Genomic DNA, 24,459 nt, shown 5'->3' on the forward strand with positions numbered 1-24,459 from the left:
TGACATGTGTGACGACTGACATCTCCATGTCATGTAGATTGAAAAGTCAGCCCTGGCAATCGTCAGTGAAAAGGATGTTATCGTCATCTTCGCCTCACAATCTGATGATCAACTCTCGAATATGGTGCCGCTAGAACGCTTCAAAACTAGCTACATTCTAATGTAGGTATTACACTTTTAGATGTAGGGATTGTAGTCTTATGGTGGTCTTGCAGTTTTATATGTAAGTATTGTAGTCTAATGTAGGTGTTACAATTTTATATGTATTTATTGTAGTCTAAAGATGGCACTACTCTTTTAAATGTAGGTATAGTATTCGTATGTAGGTGTTACAGTTTTACATGTAGGTATTGTAGTCTAAAGATGGCACTACTCTTTTAAATGTAGGTATAGTAGTCGTATGTAGGCGTTACAGTTTTACATGTAGGTATTGCAGTCTAAAGATGGCACTACTCTTTTAAATGTAGGTATAGTAGTCGTATGTAGGTGTCACAATTGTCATCAGAAGTTAGATAGTTCTGCCTCAGTGCAGATGATAATCACAAATCTATTCAAACAATATGGTTTGTTTCTAATGGTATCGATATTCTGCGTGGCCATTACCTACCTGTAATATATTAAGTAATAGAACATATTTTATCACTGATATGTACTATACTGTTCCGTGGACTCGATACTAGGGCAGTAGAATGTGTAATAATCGGTAATTATGTAATTAAACTGGTAAGAGGGTCTGAGCTACTTCTCTAGCGGGGATATATTAAATAAATGTGATAATCGACAGTAACAAAGTGAAACTAAGTCGCGGACAGGGCAAAATATTACATGCAATAATCAAATCAAAGGACAAAGTATTACATGTAATAATGAAATCACAGGAGAAAGTATTACATGCAATAATCACAGGACAAAGTATTACAAGCAATAATCAAATCAAAAGGCAAAGAATTGCATGCAATAATCAGCTTGCGCTAGCTAGTGACAGCACGTATTTAGCATTGCTAATAGTCAGGTCTAATGATCACTAGGCTTAGCTAGGGTTTACATCGACACTCAAACACACACAACCACACTTAAACACACACAACCGCACACAACCACACTCAAACACACACAAACACACTCAAACACACACAACCCCACTCAAACGCACAACCACACACAAACACAGACAATACCACTTAAACACACACAACCGCACATAACCACACTCAAACACACGCAAACACACTTAAACACACACAACCGCACACAACCACACTCAAACACACACAAACACACTCAAACACACATAACCACACTCAAACACACAACCACACACAAACACAGACAACCACACTTAAACACACACAACCGCACACAACCACACTCAAACACACGCAAACACACTTAAACACACACACAACCGCACACAACCACACTCAAACACAGACAACCACACTTAAACACACACAACCACACTCAAACACAGATAATCACACACAACCACGCAAACGTTATACCAGACAAACAAACAAAATTCTCAAAAACACAAGCACATATCCAAGATATATTTATGCCAATTGAACATTGATCACCATAGAAGACGGTCAGATACTGTATATAAGAACGTCTATAAAAGGACAACTGGATTTTGAGATGTCTTTCAGAGTTCCATTTGGGTTGCCTAACTGGGCCAAGAATCTCATCACCCTGATACACAAGAAAGTCGACTCCGGGAAGATAAATTTGGACGGGAGAGCTTTGGTGACTCCGTAAGTATCTCAACATTTGATCGGTGTTTCATACATTCAAGAATCTATGGGAAAAGGTAAAATCCACAATTTTCACCAGTTTAAAAACACACGTCAAAGAACAAACAAGATCCTTTAAACAGTTACGCGAATACGCAAACACGAATATACAATCACGAATATATACTTAATACCACACTTGCATACTGTAATCTAAATTTAATGAAAGGAAATTAAAAGGAACAAATGAAACATTGCAAAAATGAATTAATAAACAAAATACCAAATGAACGAATGCCAAATCTATATATATATATATATATATATATATATATATATATATATATATATATAAATATATATATATATATATATATATATATATATATATATATATATATATATATATATATATATATATATATATATATATATATATATATATATATATATATATATATATATATAAATGAATGAGTAAAGGATTTTTTTAAAAAAATCAACGTTTAACCACTAAAATATTGAACAATTGAAGAAACGGACGAGTTGATATATAACTTATAACGAATGACACCATTTTCGAATGCGTGGATGAAAGAATGTAAAATATGTTTCTGTATGTGCATACATGTGCTTTTGTTTTGTATGTGTTTTTGAGAGAGACACCCAACCACCTCTTCGCTCACTTCGCACATGCGGAAAACGTCACGCGAACCCTGGTTAAACCCTGCAGTGTCGCACCACCCACAAGTTTCACCTCGCAGGCTAAACACTGTTTAGTCCCTGAGATCTGGTGTTTTCCTCTTACGTGCTTTCGTATGATATGTTTTCTTAGGATTTTTTGTTTGCTAACATTTTCCTTTCACGTGTTTTTCTACCACACGTTTTCCTGCGTGTTTTCCTTTCACGTGTTTTTCTACCACAAGTTTTCCTGCTGTTTTCCTGTCACGTGTTTTCCTGTCACGTGTTTTCCTACGTGTTTTCCTGTCACGTGTTTTCCTGTCACGTGTTTTCCTGTCACGTGTTTTCCTACGTGTTTTCCTACGTGTTTTCCTGTCACGTGTTTTCCTACGTGTTTTCCTGTCACGTGTTTTCCTGTCACGTGTTTTCCTGACACGTGTTTTCCTGTCACGTGTTTTCCTGTCACATGTTTTCCTGTCACGTGTTTTCCTACGTGTTTTCCTGTCACGTGTTTTCCTACGTGTTTTCCTGTCACGTGTTTTCCTGTCACGTGTTTTCCTGTCATGCGTTTTCCTGTCACGCGTTTTCCTGTCACGCGTTTTCCTGTCACGTGTTTTCCTGTCACGTGTTTTCCTGTCACGTGTTTTTCTGTCACGTGTTTTCCTGTCACGTGTTTTTCTGTCACGTGTTTTCCTGTCACGTGTTTTCCTGTCACGTGTTTTCCTGTCACGTGTTTTCCTGTCACGTGTTTTCCTGTCACGCGTTTTCCTGTCACGTGTTTTCCTGTCACGTGTTTTCCTGTCACGTGTTTTCCTACGTGTTTTCCTACGTGTTTTCCTGTCACGTGTTTTCCTGTCACGTGTTTTCCTGTCACGTGTTTTCCTGTCACGTGTTTTCCTGACACGTGTTTTCCTGTCACGTGTTTTCCTGACACGTGTTTTCCTGTCACGCGTTTTCCTGTCACGTGTTATTCTATCCTTTTCAGGGAGCCGTCGGAAACCGTGGGAGAGTATGTTATTTACAACTTAGAAATTCGAAGCACGTCGATCAAACTGTACTCTGTGGATCAAGTAAAGTTTGGATGTTTTCAATTGGCTATGGACTCCACCAATAAACACATGCATGTTTATTACTTCGATGCATTTCCGTTTGAATTCGATGAAAATGTGAGTCGATTTTTAACGTCTAATGTTTAAAAATAAATTACCAAATTTTCTAGTTAGAAGCTGAGTTTAAAAATTTGGTTTTTTAAGAATGTCAAAATAGGAACATTTTCATTTATTCAGATTCAGCAGGTTTTTTAGTTATTACGACTGTCAGATTCAGAAGGTTTTTATTTATTATGACTGTAGATTCAGAAGGTTTTTATTTATTATGACTGTAGATTCAGCAGGTTTTTATTTATTATGACTGTAGATTTAGCAGGTTTTTATTTATTACAACTGTAGATTCAGAATGATTTTGCTCCTTCAACTGTTAGAATTAGGAGGCATCTTAACCACCCAATGCCCTAACGAAATGTCCGTTTGATTTAAAAAAAAAAAGCTTATTAGTTAAACAATTTCCTTTTTTCTTTTTATTTTATTTTCTCGACCCACGAATCTGGTCTCCAACTTTGAAAAAATTGGTAATGTTAGTTCACTCCTCGAATCTGTTAGTTCACTCCTCGAATCTGTTAGTTCAATCCTCGAATCTGTTAGTTCATTCCTCGAATCTTAGTGTTAGTTCACTCCTCGAATCAGTTAGTTCACTCCTCGAATCTGTTAGTTCACTCCTCGAATCAGTTAGTTCACTCCTCGAATCTGTTAGTTCACTCCTCGAATCTGTTAGTTCACTCCTCGAATCTGTTAGTTCAATCCTCGAATCTGTTAGTTCATTCCTCGAATCTTAGTGTTAGTTCACTCCTCGAATCAGTTAGTTCACTCCTCGAATCTGTTAGTTCACTCCTCGAATCTTAGTTTTAGTTCACTCCTCGAACCTTAGTGTTAATTCACTCCTCGAATCTTAGTGTTAGTTCACTCCTCGAATCTGTTAGTTCACTCCTCGAATTTGTTAGTTCCCTCCTCGAATCTTAGTGTTAGTTCACTCCTCGAACCTTAGTGTTAATTCACTCCTCGAATCTGTTAGTTCACTCCTCGAATCTGTTAGTTCACTCCTCGAATCTGTTAGTTCACTCCTCGAATCTGTTAGTTCACTCCTCGAATCTTAGTTTTAGTTCACTCCTCGAATCTTAGTGTTAGTTCACTCCTCGAATCTTAGTGTTAGTTCACTCCTCGAATCTGTTAGTTCACTCCTCGAATCTGTTAGTTCAATCCTCGAATCTGTTAGTTCACTCCTCGAATCTTAGTGTTAGTTCACTCCTCGAATCTGTTAGTTCACTCCTCGAATCTGTTAGTTCACTCCTCGAATCTTAGTGTTAGTTCACTCCTCGAATCTTAGTTTTAGTTCACTCCTCGAATCTGTTAGTTCACTCCTCGAATCTGTTAGTTCACTCCTCGAATCTGTTAGTTCACTCCTCGAATCTGTTAGTTCACTCCTCGAATCTGTTAGTTCACTCCTCGAATCTGTTAGTTCACTCCTCGAATCTGTTAGTTCACTCCTCGAATCTTAGTTTTAGTTCACTCCTCGAATCTTAGTGTTAGTTCACTCCTCGAATCTGTTAGTTCACTCCTCGAATCTGTTAGTTCACTCCTCGAATCTGTTAGTTCACTCCTCGAATCTGTTAGTTCACTCCTCGAATCTTAGTGTTAGTTCACTCCTCGAATCTGTTAGTTCACACCTCGAATCTGTTAGTTCACTCCTCGAATCTGTTAGTTCACTCCTCGAATCTTAGTGTTAGTTCACTCCTCGAATCTGTTAGTTCACTCCTCGAATCTGTTAGTTCAATCCTCGAATCTGTTAGTTCATTCCTCGAATCTTAGTGTTAGTTCACTCCTCGAATCAGTTAGTTCACTCCTCGAATCTGTTAGTTCACTCCTCGAATCTTAGTTTTAGTTCACTCCTCGAACCTTAGTGTTAATTCACTCCTCGAATCTTAGTGTTAGTTCACTCCTCGAATCTGTTAGTTCACTCCTCGAATTTGTTAGTTCCCTCCTCGAATCTTAGTGTTAGTTCACTCCTCGAACCTTAGTGTTAATTCACTCCTCGAATCTGTTAGTTCACTACCTCGAATCTTAGTTTTAGTTCACTCCTCGAATCTGTTAGTTCACTCCTCGAATCTTAGTTTTAGTTCACTCCTCGAATCTTAGTGTTAGTTCACTCCTCGAATCTGTTAGTTCACTCCTCGAATCTGTTAGTTCACTCCTCGAATCTGTTAGTTCACTCCTCGAATCTGTTAGTTCACTCCTCGAATCTGTTAGTTCACTCCTCGAATCTGTTAGTTCACTCCTCGAATCTTAGTGTTAGTTCACTCCTCGAATCTTAGTGTTAGTTCACTCCTCGAATCTGTTAATTCACTCCTCGAATCTGTTAGTTCACTCCTCGAATCTGTTAGTTCACTCCTCGAATCTGTTAGTTCACTCCTCGAATCTTAGTTTTAGTTCACTCCTCGAATCTGTTAGTTCACTCCTCGAATCTTAGTTTTAGTTCACTCCTCGAATCTTAGTGTTAGTTCACTCCTCGAATCTGTTAGTTCACTCCTCGAATCTTAGTGTTAGTTCACTCCTCGAATCTTAGTGTTAGTTCACTCCTCGAATCTGTTAGTTCACTCCTCGAATCTGTTAGTTCACTCCTCGAATCTGTTAGTTCACTCCTCGAATCTGTTAGTTCACTCCTCGAATCTGTTAGTTCACTCTTCAAATCTGTTAGTTCACTCCTCGAATCTTAGTGTTAGTTCACTCCTCGAATCTTAGTGTTAGTTCACTCCTCGAATCTGTTAGTTCACTCCTCGAATCTGTTAGTTCACTCCTCGAATCTGTTAGTTCACTCCTCGAATCTGTTAGTTCACTCTTCAAATCTGTTAGTTCACTCCTCGAATCTGTTAGTTCACTCCTCAAATCTGTTAGTTCACTCCTCGAATCTGTTAGTTCACTCCTCGAATCTTAGTGTTAGTTCACTCCTCGAACCTGTTAGTTCACTCCTCGAATCTGTTAGTTCACTCCTCGAATCTGTTAGTTCACTCCTCGAATCTTAGTGTTAGTTCACTCCTCGAATCTGTTAGTTCACTCCTCGAATCTTAGTGTTAGTTCACTCCTCGAATCTGTTAGTTCACTCCTCGAATCTGTTAGTTCACTCCTCGAATCTGTTAGTTCACTCCTCGAATCTGTTAGTTCACTCCTCGAATCTGTTAGTTCACTCCTCGAATCTGTTAGTTCACTCCTCGAATCTGTTAGTTCACTCCTCGAATCTGTTAGTTCACTCCTCGAATCTGTTAGTTCACTCCTCGAATCTGTTAGTTCACTCCTCGAATCTGTTAGTTCACTCCTCGAATCTGTTAGTTCACTCCTCGAATCTGTTAGTTCACTCCTCGAATCTGTTAGTTCACTCCTCGAATCTGTTAGTTCACTCCTCGAATCTGTTAGTTCACTCCTCGAATCTGTTAGTTCACTCCTCAAATTATAGCGTTACTTCAATCCTCGAATCTGTTAGTTCACTCCTCGAATCTGTTAGTTCACTCCTCGAATCTGTTAGTTCACTCCTCAAATCTGTTAGTTCACTCCTCGAATCTTAGTGTTAGTTCAATCCTCGAATCTTAGTGTTAGTTCACTCCTCGAATCTGTTAGTTCACTCCTCGAATCTGTTAGTTCACTCCTCGAATCTGTTAGTTCACTCCTCGAATCTGTTAGTTCACTCCTCGAATCTGTTAGTTCACTCCTCGAATCTTAGTGTTAGTTCACGCCTTGAATCTTAGTGTTAGTTCACTCCTCGAATCTGTTAGTTCACTCCTCGAATCTGTTAGTTCACTCCTCGAATCTGTTAGTTCACTCCTCGAATCTGTTAGTTCACTCCTCGAATCTTAGTGTTAGTTCACGCCTTGAATCTTAGTGTTAGTTCACTCCTCGAATATGTTAGTTCACTCCTCGAATCTGTTAGTTCACTCCTCGAATCTGTTAGTTCACTCCTCGAATCAGTTAGTTCACTCCTCGAATCTGTTAGTTCACTCCTCGAATCTTAGTGTTAGTTCACTCCTCGAATCTTAGTGTTAGTTCACTCCTCGAATCTGTTAGTTCACTCCTCGAATCTGTTAGTTCACTCCTCGAATCTGTTAGTTCACTCCTCGAATCTTAGTGTTAGTTCACTCCTCGAATCTTAGTGTTAGTTCACTCCTCGAATCTGTTAGTTCACTCCTCGAATCTGTTAGTTCACTCCTCGAATCTGTTAGTTCACTCCTCGAATCTTAGTGTTAGTTCACGCCTTGAATCTTAGTGTTAGTTCACTCCTCGAATCTGTTAGTTCACTCCTCGAATCTGTTAGTTCACTCCTCGAATCTGTTAGTTCACTCCTCGAATCTGTTAGTTCACTCTTCGAATCTTAGTGCTAGTTCACTACTTGAATCTTAGTGTTAGTTCACTCTTCGAATCTGTTAGTTCACTCCTCGAATCTTAGTGTTAGTTCACGCCTTGAATCTTAGTGTTAGTTCACTCTTCGAATCTGTTTCACTCTTCGAATCTGTTAGTTCACGCCTCGAATCTGTTAGTTCACTCCTCGAATCTGTTAGTTCAATCCTCGAATCTTAGTGTTAATTCACGCCTTGAATCTTAGTGTTAGTTCACTCTTCGAATCTGTTAGTTCACTCTTCGAATCTGTTAGTTCACGACTCGAATCTGTTAGTTCACTCCTCGAATCTTAGTGTTAGTTCACTCCTCGAATCTGTTAGTTCACTCCTCGAATCTGTTAGTTCACTCCTCGAATCTTAGTTTTAGTTCACTCCTCGAATCTTAGTGTTAGTTCACTCCTCGAATCTTAGTGTTAGTTCACTCCTCGAATCTGTTAGTTCACTCCTCGAATCTTAGTGTTAGTTCACTCCTCGAACCTTAGTGTTAATTCACTCCTCGAATCTTAGTGTTAGTTCACTCCTCGAATCTTGGTGTTAGTTCACTCCTCGAATCTTAGTGTTAGTTCACTCCTCGAATCTTAGTGTTAGTTCACTCCTCGAATCTTAGTGTTAGTTCACGCCTTGAATCTTAGTGTTAGTTCACTCCTCGAATCTGTTAGTTCACTCCTCGAATCTTAGTGTTAGTTCACTCCTCGAATCTTAGTGTTAGTTCACTCTTCGAATCTTTTTTACTCTTCGAATCTGTTAGTTCACGCCTCGAATCTGTTAGTTCACTCCTCGAATTTTAGTGTTGATTTCAGGCTGCCCGTAAGAATATCACAACCTCAAAAGGATTAACTAATATCTATACAGAGAGTTACGAGGATTCCATATGGCGAGAGTTTCTACATCTACACCCGTTTAACGAATTTGAGTACAGTAAGAGTTTTTTCCTTCGGTGTCTACTAGTTGTCTAAGTAAACAAATATACTTTTATATAAGGATTTATATTGAGCTGTTCTTCTTAGCGAGTTGTACATTGCAAAATAGAGAAGAATGTATTTGTGATTGTTTATGAGTCATGGGAGGTTTATAAATGTGAGAAAGTAGTAAACGTGTATGCTGTAGTATTAATGCCTAAGGTTGAGTCATGTAAAACATGTGATATATTTCATTGGTATCATTTGAACTTTTAATATAATAATATTAATAATAGTAATATAATAAGTAATTATAATTAGCGATACATCAAGAAAATGTTTCAATTTTAAATATATTATGCGCAGTTTTAGAAAAGTGATTCAGTATTTTTATTTATTTTATATAATATATGTTCGCGCTATGCTGATCAAATGCCTTGAACTTAAATGTAAATATTAGTAGTATAGTAGGTCCCCTTTGGGTATCATTGAGGTGGAGGTGGTGGAGGTGGAGGTGGAGGTGGAGTGGACAACTGTTGCATATTGAGGTGGAGGTGGAGTGGACAACTGTTGCATTTTTTGACCGTTATTGATTGATTTTTACCCATCTGTTGCATATTTTGACCGTTATTGATTGATTTTCGACCACCTGTTGCTTTTTCTTCCTGTTTTTTGCCCACCTGTTGATTATTTTTAACCCGTTGTTGATTGTTCATTAACCAACTGTTGATTATTTTGACTAGTAGGTTATTGTTTTGATCGGTATGTTGACCACTTGACCAACTGACCACGTGTTGGGCAGAGGTGGAGGTGGAGGTGGATTCCCCTATTGATTTGTTTGTATTGAGGGTTAGGGTACCTAGTAGTTGACCAATTGACCAGTTCTTTTATTAACGGTTAAAATAAAGTTATACATTTGTTTACCAGTTGACCAACTGACCAGTTGTTGACCAGTTGACCAATTGACCAATTGTCCACTTGTTGATAAGATGTTGGTTGTTTGTATTGACCTGGACGACAGTCCAGCTTTAACAGTATATAGTAAAATAGTATTTCCCCACCTCCAATGGGGGTGTGGGTGGGGGTGACGCGGGTGGGGGGAGGTGGTAGCAGGTGGTACCCCTTCCCTTTGTGTGTTGCAATCTCATTCTCCCTTTGTCTGACGTCTGTGTGAGCATGTCCTTTTGTGTGCCGCTACTCGCGTCATACACAAAGGCAGGTGCCCTACCCCATTGTCTAATCCAACTCACGCGCCTTTACTATCGATTTTTTTTTTTAAAAGTCATGTTTAAACATATTGACCGTATAAAAGCTTTGTTGAATAGGCCTGGTGGATGTCGAATTCTACTCGTCTTAATATAAAGAGATACAACACGTGTCAACAGCCGGGGCGGTTATTACCCCCTTCCTGGTTTCCACTTGTTTGTTGTGTTTATGGCTGGCGTTTATTTACACACACACACACACACACACACACAACTTACACACAACTTATATCACAACAAAAGACTTCTTATATTTTATGAATTTATTTCAACTTTCTCCAAGTCATCAAACGCTTTTAAGATATCATATCTCAGGGCGAGTAAACGTTCACCTAACCCTAACCCTAACCCTAACCCTAACCCTAACCCTAAATACCCTTGATTATGTTTTTGCTTTAGTTTCAAAAGTCGAGTATGTTTCAAAGCTCAAGTTTTGTAAATTTCTTTTGAGACTATGTAGGTAATCACTTCGTTTTCATTGTTTTATTTATTTATTTATTATTATTTTTTTTTTTTCACCACCTTTTAATTTTAAGGTTCTATAATTCTACCATATTGACTTCCACTGAAAATATATGTTTAAATACATTTTGTTTATATTTTTATAATTTTCTAAAAAATATTAATGTAGAAGCTAAACAAATAAAATTTTGTTTCTGTGACCTCGGCATATGAAGAGATAGTGTGTTCATCACTATACCCACACAAGTTTACTTTCCCTAACGTGAGTTAGGAACCCATCAGTACTCAGAGAACTTATATTGATTTGGATCCGAATTCTACTCTTCCCTGTCTATAGAATTGGACTTCTGTGAGAGTGGGGAGGGAGTGGGGTGGTTCACCCCTAAACTAATCCATGACCACAACGATGCATCTTTCATCTTTTTATAGTTTTTAATTGTCCCCCTTTAAGCATTCTCAAGGACGAGAACGCACTGACATACATTATCATAGCGACAATGGAACGATGTAGCCCCGCGCGTTTATTGTTTACATTTAAAAACGAGTGACGCGTGCGCTGCTCGCGTTTTCCCTAATAGAGCAACGAAGGTAGAATCCGATGTTCTATAATTAGAACAGTCTTGTTTACTTTCAAAAATAGCTTCACATAAATTTAGGATCCCAAGGGTTTAACTGAGGACTGATACGGATTTACAATAGTGATCTTTTTGACTTGAACTTTTTTAATTTAAGAAGGTTTACTTATACATAATTCAATACGTCTAATTACAATTTTATTTTTTGCAACTTATTTTATTTTGTTTTTCTATATCTTGCATTGTCATCTTAATTTTTTGACCAGCTTAGTAAATTTTTTTGCTTTAGATTATAAATTTAAAGTTTAAAAAACGTTATATTAGTTCGTGTCAAATGAGACACCGTTTAACATGTCTACATTTAAATTTCACCAAAATAACGACGTAAAAACTAAATACGGTATGCCTTTTTATAAATTAAAAGTTTAAAAACGTTATAGTAGTTCGTGTCAAATGAGACAGCGTTTAAAATGCGTACATTTAAATTTTCACCAAAATAACGACGTAAAACCTAAATACGGTATGCCTTTAGCATACATATCCTTCAATCAAATCACTTTTTTTAAGTACAAATCAGTAATTTTGATTGATTAATGATCTTGGCGAGTTATTTTTTATCCGTCATTTACAAACATCAAATAGGGTATTCTCACACAAGACGAGTACTCTGTTGAAATTAATTAAAGGGAGAAATCCCTAAAAATATTTACTAATGTCCCTCTGGTGTAATCTTTACAAGCTTACAAAACATACGCCGTCATTCACTCTACGCCTTTTTTTAAAGTGCTACGAAAGCACGCGGCTACCTTCCATTGTGTACCGTGACCACAATGCCCATTGTATGGGTATCTGCGCATAGGACAATGAATCAAACAGACTGTGTCGGAAAAATACTTCCACACAACACCCTTCTCTCGAAGAAGACAATTTATTTTTAACTTCACGTTGAGTAATTTTTTATTTTTTTTTATTTTTTTAAAAGTGTTTTTGGTACATTTTAGTAGCGAGATATCGTCTACTCGTTTCTTCCTTGCGATCTCATTAGCAGGGGAGATGATTCGTCTTTTACAGTGAGCTAGACCATCTCTTTTCCAAGTGCAACGTACGCGAAATAAAGACACTAGCTTTTGTATTTTATATCGCAAGCAGGTGACGGGATATTTATACATCTGCTTGAGCGTTATCGGCGAAACTTGTTTTAAACATTATTAATACGCTAACATTTTTAAATATTATTGTTTCATACACCGATCTCAAGATAGAGTTTTTAATCAGATCTATTGTTAACAAATATTATCATTTTAACACACTTCGTAACCATCAAGTTGAATCAACCACACCTGATGTTACCACTCGTAAAGTCAAGTCTTCAAGACAAAACACTGATACTAAACAAGACATTAAACTGAATTATATGCCACTATGTGATATAACTAATATTGTCTTTGCAATGTTAAAAGAGGGGGTATAACTTGTATTGAGTATAGATGTATACGTGTTTAATATTTAATGCATAGAACACAGGACAAAAAACAGATTTACATCCCCGCATCATCCGACATAAGGGTTGAGATGGGTACGGGGAGGGCGGAGGAGAAGAAAAAAAAAACACCATAAAATGTTTAACGCTACAAATGTTTGGCTTTATTCAACGACTTAAGAGTAGAAATGTGCTATAATTTTATGTATGTCTTCATTGTAACAGTCACAATATCAAATGATTAAACTTTATGATTTTTTGTGTGTGCGAGAAATGCTACCAGGGTGATTGCACCAAGTCCTGCCACAGACCATTTAATTAATGTTTTAAAAGATGGCCAATCTCTCTGACTTTCAGTGCGGCGTGAATAAAACTCAACCAGACCTTGCTGTAGAAGATAAAAAAGAGAGACTCAATTTCTTAATTTCCCTATCTTGAAGATAGGTAATCAGTACACTTTATAGTCATGTGGAGAGGGGTTAAAACAAGTCAATATACTGATTTAGAATCTTCTTAACAGGTGATATAAATTTGATATTATGATGTATGCATATAGAAACTATTCTTACCCATTTATCATTAGACGTCAACCATTCTTGTAAGTTAGTGTCGATATAGGAGGTAACCCATTCAACAACATTATCCGCCAAATGGCTTTTATTATGTACGAAACAATATACCACAAAGCATCCAGCGAAGCCTAAAAGCGCCACAATCCGGCCCCAGTTAACACCATCAGAGAAGGTTTCATCAACTATTATTTTAAATGTATCATAAGCGTTGTTATCAGTGATATTAAGCTGTTCAATCAAATCATTGAATCTATTTCTAAATCGTTCCTCAAATTCATCACCAAGACTACGCATTGCCGCTTGGACAACATTTGGAGTAACACTACTTTGTCGCCCATCATTTTCCCACTGATAACCTTCCTTCGCTACTCGATGTTTGATATAATCCACTACTATTGAACGAGTATTAGAAGATTCCATGTTTTCAGACAATTCACTCGAACTTAACACATCTGTTTTAAAAAACCATCTCAAACTTTAAATGAGATTCATTTATATTACACAAAAACAAAAATGCCTAATTCAGCAAACAAAAAAAAATGAAGACCTTTTGTTATTCGTACCAACTAAAGCGCCAACCAATCTTACGGCCACCTGCATAATCGATCAAATTATAGAAAGAACGTGGTTTGCATCGCAAATTTAAAAACATGGCGATGTTTACCTATGCTTACAGACCTCAACCAAAAAAGGCAATGAAACTATAAGAAGGAGGAATATATATCTTAGTCATGCAGCAGATTACCTGCCCATGTTTGCTTTAGTATTACAGTTTTCATTTAATTTCTTTTTGACTTGAACTTCTTTAATTTAAGAAGGATTACTTATACATAATACATTACGTCTAATTACAATTTTTTATTTTTACCACTCAATGTATTTTGTTTTTTCTATATCTTGCATTGTCATCTTAATTTTTGATCACCTTAGTAAAAATTTGCTTAAGATTATAAACTTCAAGTTTTAAAAAACATCAACGTTATAGTACGTCTTGTCAAATGACACACCGTTTAAAATATCTACATTTAAAGTTCACCAACATAATGGCGTAAAAACTAAATATGATATGACGTTAGCATACATATCATACAATCTAATCACTCTAAAGTACAAATCAATAATTTTTATTGATTAAGGGGCTGGGTGAGTTATTTTTATCACTATTCGCCCTATCCCTTGGAAAACTTTTGTCCGCAACCCCTTTCCCCTTCTCCCATTCCTAACCTCAATACCAACCGTTAGATACACAGACCGTACCACTACCCATTCTATTCCATTTAAGAGACAAAGGATGTATAACAATCTTACAGACAAATATTTAGTTAACTAATATCACAACTCCTACACACCACTCCAACAGACTGGGATATTTAACTTATAGACACCACTCCTCGTTGAATATCACTGGCAGCCTAGCCACCTATGTCCGCTGCCCTCGCCCGATCCCTAAACACCCGCTAGATAAACAGACCGTACCTCTACCCACACTATTACTTGGACAGACAAAGGACAAAGTAACAGACAAACTTGTATCTGTATTCAACTAATGTTACAAGTGACATCGTTTCCATCCAACTCCGAAACATTCATGGCCCAATTTCGAAACCAGCCTCGTTTAAAACTCCCCTGACCCTAGTTTAACTTTGCCTCACCGTTTCCAAAACAGTCCTGTACCAAACATCCTTGTACCAACTTTGAAACCTGTCTTGTTGAAAACAAAGACCGTCCCACTCTAGTGTAAACTCTAACCCAACCTATTCCGAAACATGGATGGTCCCAGTTTAAAACCTGTCTAGGTGAAAACAAAAATCCATCCCACGGTAGTATAAGCTCTTCCCCGATCACTTCCAAAACATCCATGTACCAAGTTTGAAACACGCCTCTGTGAAACCCAAACTCCCCCGACGCTAGTTTAAACTCTACTTCCATCAATTCCAAATCATACCTGTAACAACTTTGAAACCTACCTAGGTGTTAACAAAACACCTCCGACCTTTGTATAAACTCTGCCCCTCATCTATTCCTAAACATACATGAAACAACTTTGAAACCTACCTCGGTGAAAACTTCACCGACCCTAGTATGAACTCGACTGACAACAATTCCTAAACATCCATGTCCCAACTTTGTAACCTGCCTCGGTGAAAACTTCACCGACCCTAGTACGGACTCTACACCTACCGATTCCAAAACATGAATGTTCCGAGTTCAAAACCAACCTTCACCGACACTAGTATGAACTCGGCTACCAACAATTCCTAAACATGCATGTACCAACTTTGCAACCTGCCTCGGTGTTAACAAAACTCCCCCGACCCTAGTATGAACTCGACTGACAACAATTCCTAAACATCCATGTCCCAACTTTTGTAACCTGCCTCGGTGAAAACTTCACCGACCCTAGTATGGACTCTACACCTACCGATTCCAAAACATGCTTGTTCCGAGTTCAAAAAACAACCTTCACCGACACTAGTATGAACTCGGCTACCAACAATTCCTAAACATGCCTGTACCAACTTCGAAACCACCCTCGGTGTAACCAAAACACCTCCGTCCGTAGTATAAACTCTACCTCATCCAATTCCAAAACATGGATGTCCCAACATTGAAACACGCTTCAGTGAAACACAAACTCCCACGACTCTCGTATAAACTCTCTACCTATCAATTCTAAAACATGGATGTACCAATCTGCCTAGGTGAAAACTCCCCCGACCCTACTATAAACTCGAACCCTAACAATTACAAAACATGCATGGTCTAGCTTCGAACCCTGCCTCGGTGAAAACGTCACCGCCTCGTGTATAAAATCTGTCCCAACCAACCCCAAACCTTCCCTGGGCACCCGAATAAAAATAACTCACCCAGCCCCTTAATCAATAAAAATTATTGATTTGTACTTTAGAGTGATTAGATTGTATGATATGTATGCTAACGTCATATCATATTTAGTTTTTACGCCATTATGTTGGTGAACTTTAAATGTAGATATTTTAAACGGTGTGTCATTTGACAAGACGTACTATAACGTTGATGTTTTTTAAAACTTGAAGTTTATAATCTTAAGCAAATTTTTACTAAGGTGATCAAAAATTAAGATGACAATGCAAGATATAGAAAAAACAAAATACATTGAGTGGTAAAAATAAAAAATTGTAATTAGACGTAATGTATTATGTATAAGTAATCCTTCTTAAATTAAAGAAGTTCAAGTCAAAAAGAAATTAAATGAAAACTGTAATACTAAAGCAAACATGGGCAGGTAATCTGCTGCATGACTAAGATATATATTCCTCCTTCTTATAGTTTCATTGCCTTTTTTGGTTGAGGTCTGTAAGCATAGGTAAACATCGCCATGTTTTTAAATTTGCGATGCAAACCACGTTCTTTCTATAATTTGATCGATTATGCAGGTGGCCGTAAGATTGGTTGGCGCTTTAGTTGGTACGAATAACAAAAGGTCTTCATTTTTTTTTGTTTGCTGAATTAGGCATTTTTGTTTTTGTGTAATATAAATGAATCTCATTTAAAGTTTGAGATGGTTTTTTAAAACAGATGTGTTAAGTTCGAGTGAATTGTCTGAAAACATGGAATCTTCTAATACTCGTTCAATAGTAGTGGATTATATCAAACATCGAGTAGCGAAGGAAGGTTATCAGTGGGAAAATGATGGGCGACAAAGTAGTGTTACTCCAAATGTTGTCCAAGCGGCAATGCGTAGTCTTGGTGATGAATTTGAGGAACGATTTAGAAATAGATTCAATGATTTGATTGAACAGCTTAATATCACTGATAACAACGCTTATGATACATTTAAAATAATAGTTGATGAAACCTTCTCTGATGGTGTTAACTGGGGCCGGATTGTGGCGCTTTTAGGCTTCGCTGGATGCTTTGTGGTATATTGTTTCGTACATAATAAAAGCCATTTGGCGGATAATGTTGTTGAATGGGTTACCTCCTATATCGACACTAACTTACAAGAATGGTTGACGTCTAATGATAAATGGGTAAGAATAGTTTCTATATGCATACATCATAATATCAAATTTATATCACCTGTTAAGAAGATTCTAAATCAGTATATTGACTTGTTTTAACCCCTCTCCACATGACTATAAAGTGTACTGATTACCTATCTTCAAGATAGGGAAATTAAGAAATTGAGTCTCTCTTTTTTATCTTCTACAGCAAGGTCTGGTTGAGTTTTATTCACGCCGCACTGAAAGTCAGAGAGATTGGCCATCTTTTAAAACATTAATTAAATGGTCTGTGGCAGGACTTGGTGCAATCACCCTGGTAGCATTTCTCGCACACACAAAAAATCATAAAGTTTAATCATTTGATATTGTGACTGTTACAATGAAGACATACATAAAATTATAGCACATTTCTACTCTTAAGTCGTTGAATAAAGCCAAACATTTGTAGCGTTAAACATTTTATGGTGTTTTTTTTTTCTTCTCCTCCGCCCTCCCCGTACCCATCTCAACCCTTATGTCGGATGATGCGGGGATGTAAATCTGTTTTTTGTCCTGTGTTCTATGCATTAAATATTAAACACGTATACATCTATACTCAATACAAGTTATACCCCCTCTTTTAACATTGCAAAGACAATATTAGTTATATCACATAGTGGCATATAATTCAGTTTAATGTCTTGTTTAGTATCAGTGTTTTGTCTTGAAGACTTGACTTTACGAGTGGTAACATCAGGTGTGGTTGATTCAACTTGATGGTTACGAAGTGTGTTAAAATGATAATATTTGTTAACAATAGATCTGATTAAAAACTCTATCTTGAGATCGGTGTATGAAACAATAATATTTAAAAATGTTAGCGTATTAATAATGTTTAAAACAAGTTTCGCCGATAACGCTCAAGCAGATGTATAAATATCCCGTCACCTGCTTGCGATATAAAATACAAAAGCTAGTGTCTTTATTTCGCGTACGTTGCACTTGGAAAAGAGATGGTCTAGCTCACTGTAAAAGACGAATCATCTCCCCTGCTAATGAGATCGCAAGGAAGAAACGAGTAGACGATATCTCGCTACTAAAATGTACCAAAAACACTTTTAAAAAAAATAAAAAAAAAATAAAAAATTACTCAACGTGAAGTTAAAAATAAATTGTCTTCTTCGAGAGAAGGGTGTTGTGTGGAAGTATTTTTCCGACACAGTCTGTTTGATTCATTGTCCTATGCGCAGATACCCATACAATGGGCATTGTGGTCACGGTACACAATGGAAGGTAGCCGCGTGCTTTCGTAGCACTTTAAAAAAAAGGCGTAGAGTGAATGACGGCGTATGTTTTGTAAGCTTGTAAAGATTACACCAGAGGGACATTAGTAAATATTTTTAGGGATTTCTCCCTTTAATTAATTTCAACAGAGTACTCGTCTTGTGTGAGAATACCCTATTTGATGTTTGTAAATGACGGATAAAAAATAACTCGCCAAGATCATTAATCAATCAAAATTACTGATTTGTACTTAAAAAAAGTGATTTGATTGAAGGATATGTATGCTAAAGGCATACCGTATTTAGGTTTTACGTCGTTATTTTGGTGAAAATTTAAATGTACGCATTTTAAACGCTGTCTCATTTGACACGAACTACTATAACGTTTTTAAACTTTTAATTTATAAAAAGGCATACCGTATTTAGTTTTTACGTCGTTATTTTGGTGAAATTTAAATGTAGACATGTTAAACGGTGTCTCATTTGACACGAACTAATATAACGTTTTTTAAACTTTAAATTTATAATCTAAAGCAAAAAAATTTACTAAGCTGGTCAAAAAATTAAGATGACAATGCAAGATATAGAAAAACAAAATAAAATAAGTTGCAAAAAATAAAATTGTAATTAGACGTATTGAATTATGTATAAGTAAACCTTCTTAAATTAAAAAAGTTCAAGTCAAAAAGATCACTATTGTAAATCCGTATCAGTCCTCAGTTAAACCCTTGGGATCCTAAATTTATGTGAAGCTATTTTTGAAAGTAAACAAGACTGTTCTAATTATAGAACATCGGATTCTACCTTCGTTGCTCTATTAGGGAAAACGCGAGCAGCGCACGCGTCACTCGTTTTTAAATGTAAACAATAAACGCGCGGGGCTACATCGTTCCATTGTCGCTATGATAATGTATGTCAGTGCGTTCTCGTCCTTGAGAATGCTTAAAGGGGGACAATTAAAAACTATAAAAAGATGAAAGATGCATCGTTGTGGTCATGGATTAGTTTAGGGGTGAACCACCCCACTCCCTCCCCACTCTCACAGAAGTCCAATTCTATAGACAGGGAAGAGTAGAATTCGGATCCAAATCAATATAAGTTCTCTGAGTACTGATGGGTTCCTAACTCACGTTAGGGAAAGTAAACTTGTGTGGGTATAGTGATGAACACACTATCTCTTCATATGCCGAGGTCACAGAAACAAAATTTTATTTGTTTAGCTTCTACATTAATATTTTTTAGAAAATTATAAAAATATAAACAAAATGTATTTAAACATATATTTTCAGTGGAAGTCAATATGGTAGAATTATAGAACCTTAAAATTAAAAGGTGGTGAAAAAAAAAAAATAATAATAAATAAATAAATAAAACAATGAAAACGAAGTGATTACCTACATAGTCTCAAAAGAAATTTACAAAACTTGAGCTTTGAAACATACTCGACTTTTGAAACTAAAGCAAAAACATAATCAAGGGTATTTAGGGTTAGGGTTAGGGTTAGGGTTAGGGTTAGGGTTAGGTGAACGTTTACTCGCCCTGAGATATGATATCTTAAAAGCGTTTGATGACTTGGAGAAAGTTGAAATAAATTCATAAAATATAAGAAGTCTTTTGTTGTGATATAAGTTGTGTGTAAGTTGTGTGTGTGTGTGTGTGTGTGTGTGTAAATAAACGCCAGCCATAAACACAACAAACAAGTGGAAACCAGGAAGGGGGTAATAACCGCCCCGGCTGTTGACACGTGTTGTATCTCTTTATATTAAGACGAGTAGAATTCGACATCCACCAGGCCTATTCAACAAAGCTTTTATACGGTCAATATGTTTAAACATGACTTTTAAAAAAAAAAATCGATAGTAAAGGCGCGTGAGTTGGATTAGACAATGGGGTAGGGCACCTGCCTTTGTGTATGACGCGAGTAGCGGCACACAAAAGGACATGCTCACACAGACGTCAGACAAAGGGAGAATGAGATTGCAACACACAAAGGGAAGGGGTACCACCTGCTACCACCTCCCCCCACCCGCGTCACCCCCACCCACACCCCCATTGGAGGTGGGGAAATACTATTTTACTATATACTGTTAAAGCTGGACTGTCGTCCAGGTCAATACAAACAACCAACATCTTATCAACAAGTGGACAATTGGTCAATTGGTCAACTGGTCAACAACTGGTCAGTTGGTCAACTGGTAAACAAATGTATAACTTTATTTTAACCGTTAATAAAAGAACTGGTCAATTGGTCAACTACTAGGTACCCTAACCCTCAATACAAACAAATCAATAGGGGAATCCACCTCCACCTCCACCTCTGCCCAACACGTGGTCAGTTGGTCAAGTGGTCAACATACCGATCAAAACAATAACCTACTAGTCAAAATAATCAACAGTTGGTTAATGAACAATCAACAACGGGTTAAAAATAATCAACAGGTGGGCAAAAAACAGGAAGAAAAAGCAACAGGTGGTCGAAAATCAATCAATAACGGTCAAAATATGCAACAGATGGGTAAAAATCAATCAATAACGGTCAAAAAATGCAACAGTTGTCCACTCCACCTCCACCTCAATATGCAACAGTTGTCCACTCCACCTCCACCTCCACCTCCACCACCTCCACCTCAATGATACCCAAAGGGGACCTACTATACTACTAATATTCAACTATTTTTTTGCCTATGACGCGATGAAGTTACGATATTATGCTTCGTATAATGCTGTTTAACTTGAATTAATCCCGTCCAAATAGCCACCTCCAAATCTGGCACTCTTTATATTATATACGTATATACATATATATATATATATATATATATATATATATATATATATATATATATATATATATATATATATATATATATATTTATTTATTTATATGTTATTTAGTTATTTATTATTATTATTATATTATAAAATTTCCCACAAAAATACTAAATTCAGTCTTCTTAATCTCCCGTCTTACCGCTCCCCCGTAAGTTGTTGGTCAAACTTATAATCCTATTCAAAACTTAAATGGTTCCATTTGTTGTTATTATAAAAATGTAATCCGGAATTTTATTTATTTTATTTGTAACAATTGATCAGAAAAGCTGTTCAATCTATCAGTTTACTAATGATTGATATTTTTTCATTAACTTGATTGTTTGGTGATATCGATTCTTCCAACCCAAAGGTACATTAAAATTTGATATATGCTGATTCGTGTTTGACGAAGTTTGCAGAGGCGTTTGGCTGGTAGCAAATGGTGGGTGTGGCTGGTAGCAAATGGTGGGTGTGGCTGGTAGCAAATGGTGGGTGTGGCTGGTAGCAAATGGTGGGTGTGGCTGGTAGCAAATGGTGGGTGTGGCTCAGTGGCGTAGGCAGGGGGGGTTAGGGGGGGTCATAACCCCCCCCCCCCCATAGACCCCTCGGTATATATAAAAAGTATGAGGGGGGGTGCAAATCGAAAGTTTGAGGGGGGGGGGGGTGCAAATCGAAAGTTTGAGGGGGGGGGGGGGTGCAAATCGAAAGTTTGAGGGGGGGGGGGTGCAAATCGAAAGTTTGTCCCCGGGTAAAAATTGGAAACCTCCCCTTGAGACGATCCTGGCTACGCCACTGGTGTGGCTGGTAGCAAATGGTGGGTGTGGCTGGTAGCAAATGGTGGGTGTGGCTGATAGCAAATGGTGGGTGTGGCTGATAGCAAATGTTGGGTGTGGCTGGTAGCAAATGGTGGGTGTGGTTGGTAGCAAATGGTGGGTGTGGCTGGTAGCAAATGTTGGGTGTGGCTGGTAGAAAATGGTGGGTGTGGCTGGTAGCAAATGGTGGGTGTGGCTGGTAGAAAATGGTGGGTGTGGCTGGTAGCAAATGGTGGGTGTGGCTGGTAGCAAATGTTGGGTGTGGCTGGTAGCAAATGGTGGGTGTGGCTGGTAGCAAATGTTGGGTGTAGTTGGTAGCAAATGGTGGTTGTGTCTGGTAGCAAATGTTGGGTGTGGTTGGTAGCAAATGCTGGGTGTGGCTGGTAGCAAATGTTGGGTGTGGCTGGTAGCAAATCGTGGGTGTGGCTGGTAGCAAATGTTGGGTGTGGTTGGTAGCAAATCGTGGGTGTGGCTGGTAGCAAATGGTGGGTGTGGCTGGTAGCAAATGGTGGGTGTGGCTGGTAGCAAATGTTGGGTGTAGTTGGTAGCAAATGGTGGGTGTGTCTGGTAGCAAATGTTGGGTGTGGTTGGTAGCAAATGGTGGGTGTGGCTGGTAGCAAATGTTGGGTGTGGCTGGTAGCAAATGTTGGGTGTGGCTGGTAGCAAATGTTGGGTGTGGTTGGTAGCAAATGGTGGGTGTGGTTGGTAGCAAATGGTGGGTGTGGCTGGTATGTGCCTGTGTGCGCCACGTACAGCTGAGCCTTTAAGATTTTTCTCTTTTGACAGTTTGTCCGGCAGGATTCTACTCCACTAATTGTCACGACGTATGTAGCTGTTCACAAGTCCATTGCTTCTTTAATGGCTACTGTTACGACTCAAATTGCCAGATTGGATATTTCGGAGATTTATGCGACAATGGTTAGTTTTCTTACTTACATATTCGATATATATATATACATATATATATATATATATATATATATATATATATATATATATATATAAATATATATATATATATATATATATATATATATATATATATATATATATATATATATATAGATATAGATATTTGCAATTATATATAAATATAAATATATGTATATAAATATAATATATAAATAAATATATATATATGTATGGTTCCATGTCAAATGATCTCAGGACAAATGATCTCAGACAAAATATCTCAGACAAAATATCTCACGGACAAATGATCTCAAGACAAATGATCTCAAGGACAAATGATCTCACGGACAAAAGATACCAGGACAAAATATATCAGGACAAATGATATCATGGACAAATGATCTCAGACAAAATATCTCAGACAAAATATCTCACAGCGAAATTTTAATAGTATTTCGATGATTTTAGTTGAACTTTTTTTATTGACTGTTAATATGGTTTTGTTTACTTTTTTGCGTATAATAATTGTGAATAAAATGAATTAGTTAACCTAACAAACCATCAAAATGTGTATTAAAAAATTGTAGTAGCATTTGATTTGAAAAAGTAAAAATTAAAACAAACTGTCTTTTAGCCTAAAGGTATAAAACAAATAAAGTAACGGTAGCTATACAACATTAATGTTCATATCACGCGAAATATCTTTCAAAAATGTGAATGGGTCTGAAGGTTCGTAACGTTAAACTATTGTTTTTATTACATCATCAACACAAACATAAAGTGTAAGTTTCTTTTCTGGTAGGTACATCGTTATGATCACACCTCGCCAATACTATGTGATCATCTATTGTGTGAACTCTTGCTAGACATGTCCTAATTTCACATTTCCAAATGGCAAACATACATTCACCAGAAACTAATGTCCTAATATTTTTCTGCGAGGTAACGAAAGAGACCATAGCAAAGCAATCACCATTAATACTGCTTTGTTTGATGCACACTACGACATACTTAGCTTCGCGATGACCGCTGTCTTTTAAATAAGCATTTGTCACCTGATCACTAAGGTGTGACCGAAGCATAACAATAGACTTGAAAAGCTAGTCGTATTGTCCATGGAGTGCGGATGTCTTTCCCTTAAGGCATGTCTCTGCCATCAAAGCGAGCGGCCACCTTGATACAAAGGTGTGTCTTTATTGTTATTTCATCCCCTTTGATCTAGTTTCGTCCACCTGACGTGGTAGAATTGTCTCACGTTTGACAAGCACACCTACGCTGTCTTTCGAAATTATTTCTTTAAACTTGGTATACTATATTACTAATACTAACCTTAAAATGTTTAGTGCAATATGACAAATTTATACTGCAAACATTTCTTACAATTACTATAGAGGCCTATAAACAATGTTAAACATAGTAAACAAAACGATAAGAGAGTCAATAAAAAAAAATTCAGATCAATTAAAATCATCCAATACACTATTAAAATTTAGTTGTGAGATATTTTGTCTGAGA

The 24,459-nt window shown here is 37.2% G+C and overlaps 1 protein-coding gene across 1 annotated transcript in view; it reads left to right on the top strand.

Moving 5' to 3' along the window:
- The window catches only part of LOC131954540 (uncharacterized), a 43,725-nt gene that overhangs the window by 12,330 nt on the left and 6,936 nt on the right, over nt 1-24,459 (top strand). Inside the window, exons 10-11 of the mRNA XM_059318302.1 lie at nt 38-162; nt 1,650-1,754. Coding sequence (XP_059174285.1) covers nt 38-162; nt 1,650-1,754 — 230 coding nt within the window. The remainder of the gene's footprint in view (nt 1-37; nt 163-1,649; nt 1,755-24,459) is intronic.

The sequence above is a fragment of the Physella acuta genome, unplaced genomic scaffold (assembly GCF_028476545.2).
Source record: "Physella acuta isolate Inbredline_101_S28 unplaced genomic scaffold, ASM2847654v3 ptg001010l, whole genome shotgun sequence".
In the NCBI taxonomy this organism is placed as follows: domain Eukaryota; kingdom Metazoa; phylum Mollusca; class Gastropoda; family Physidae; genus Physella; species Physella acuta.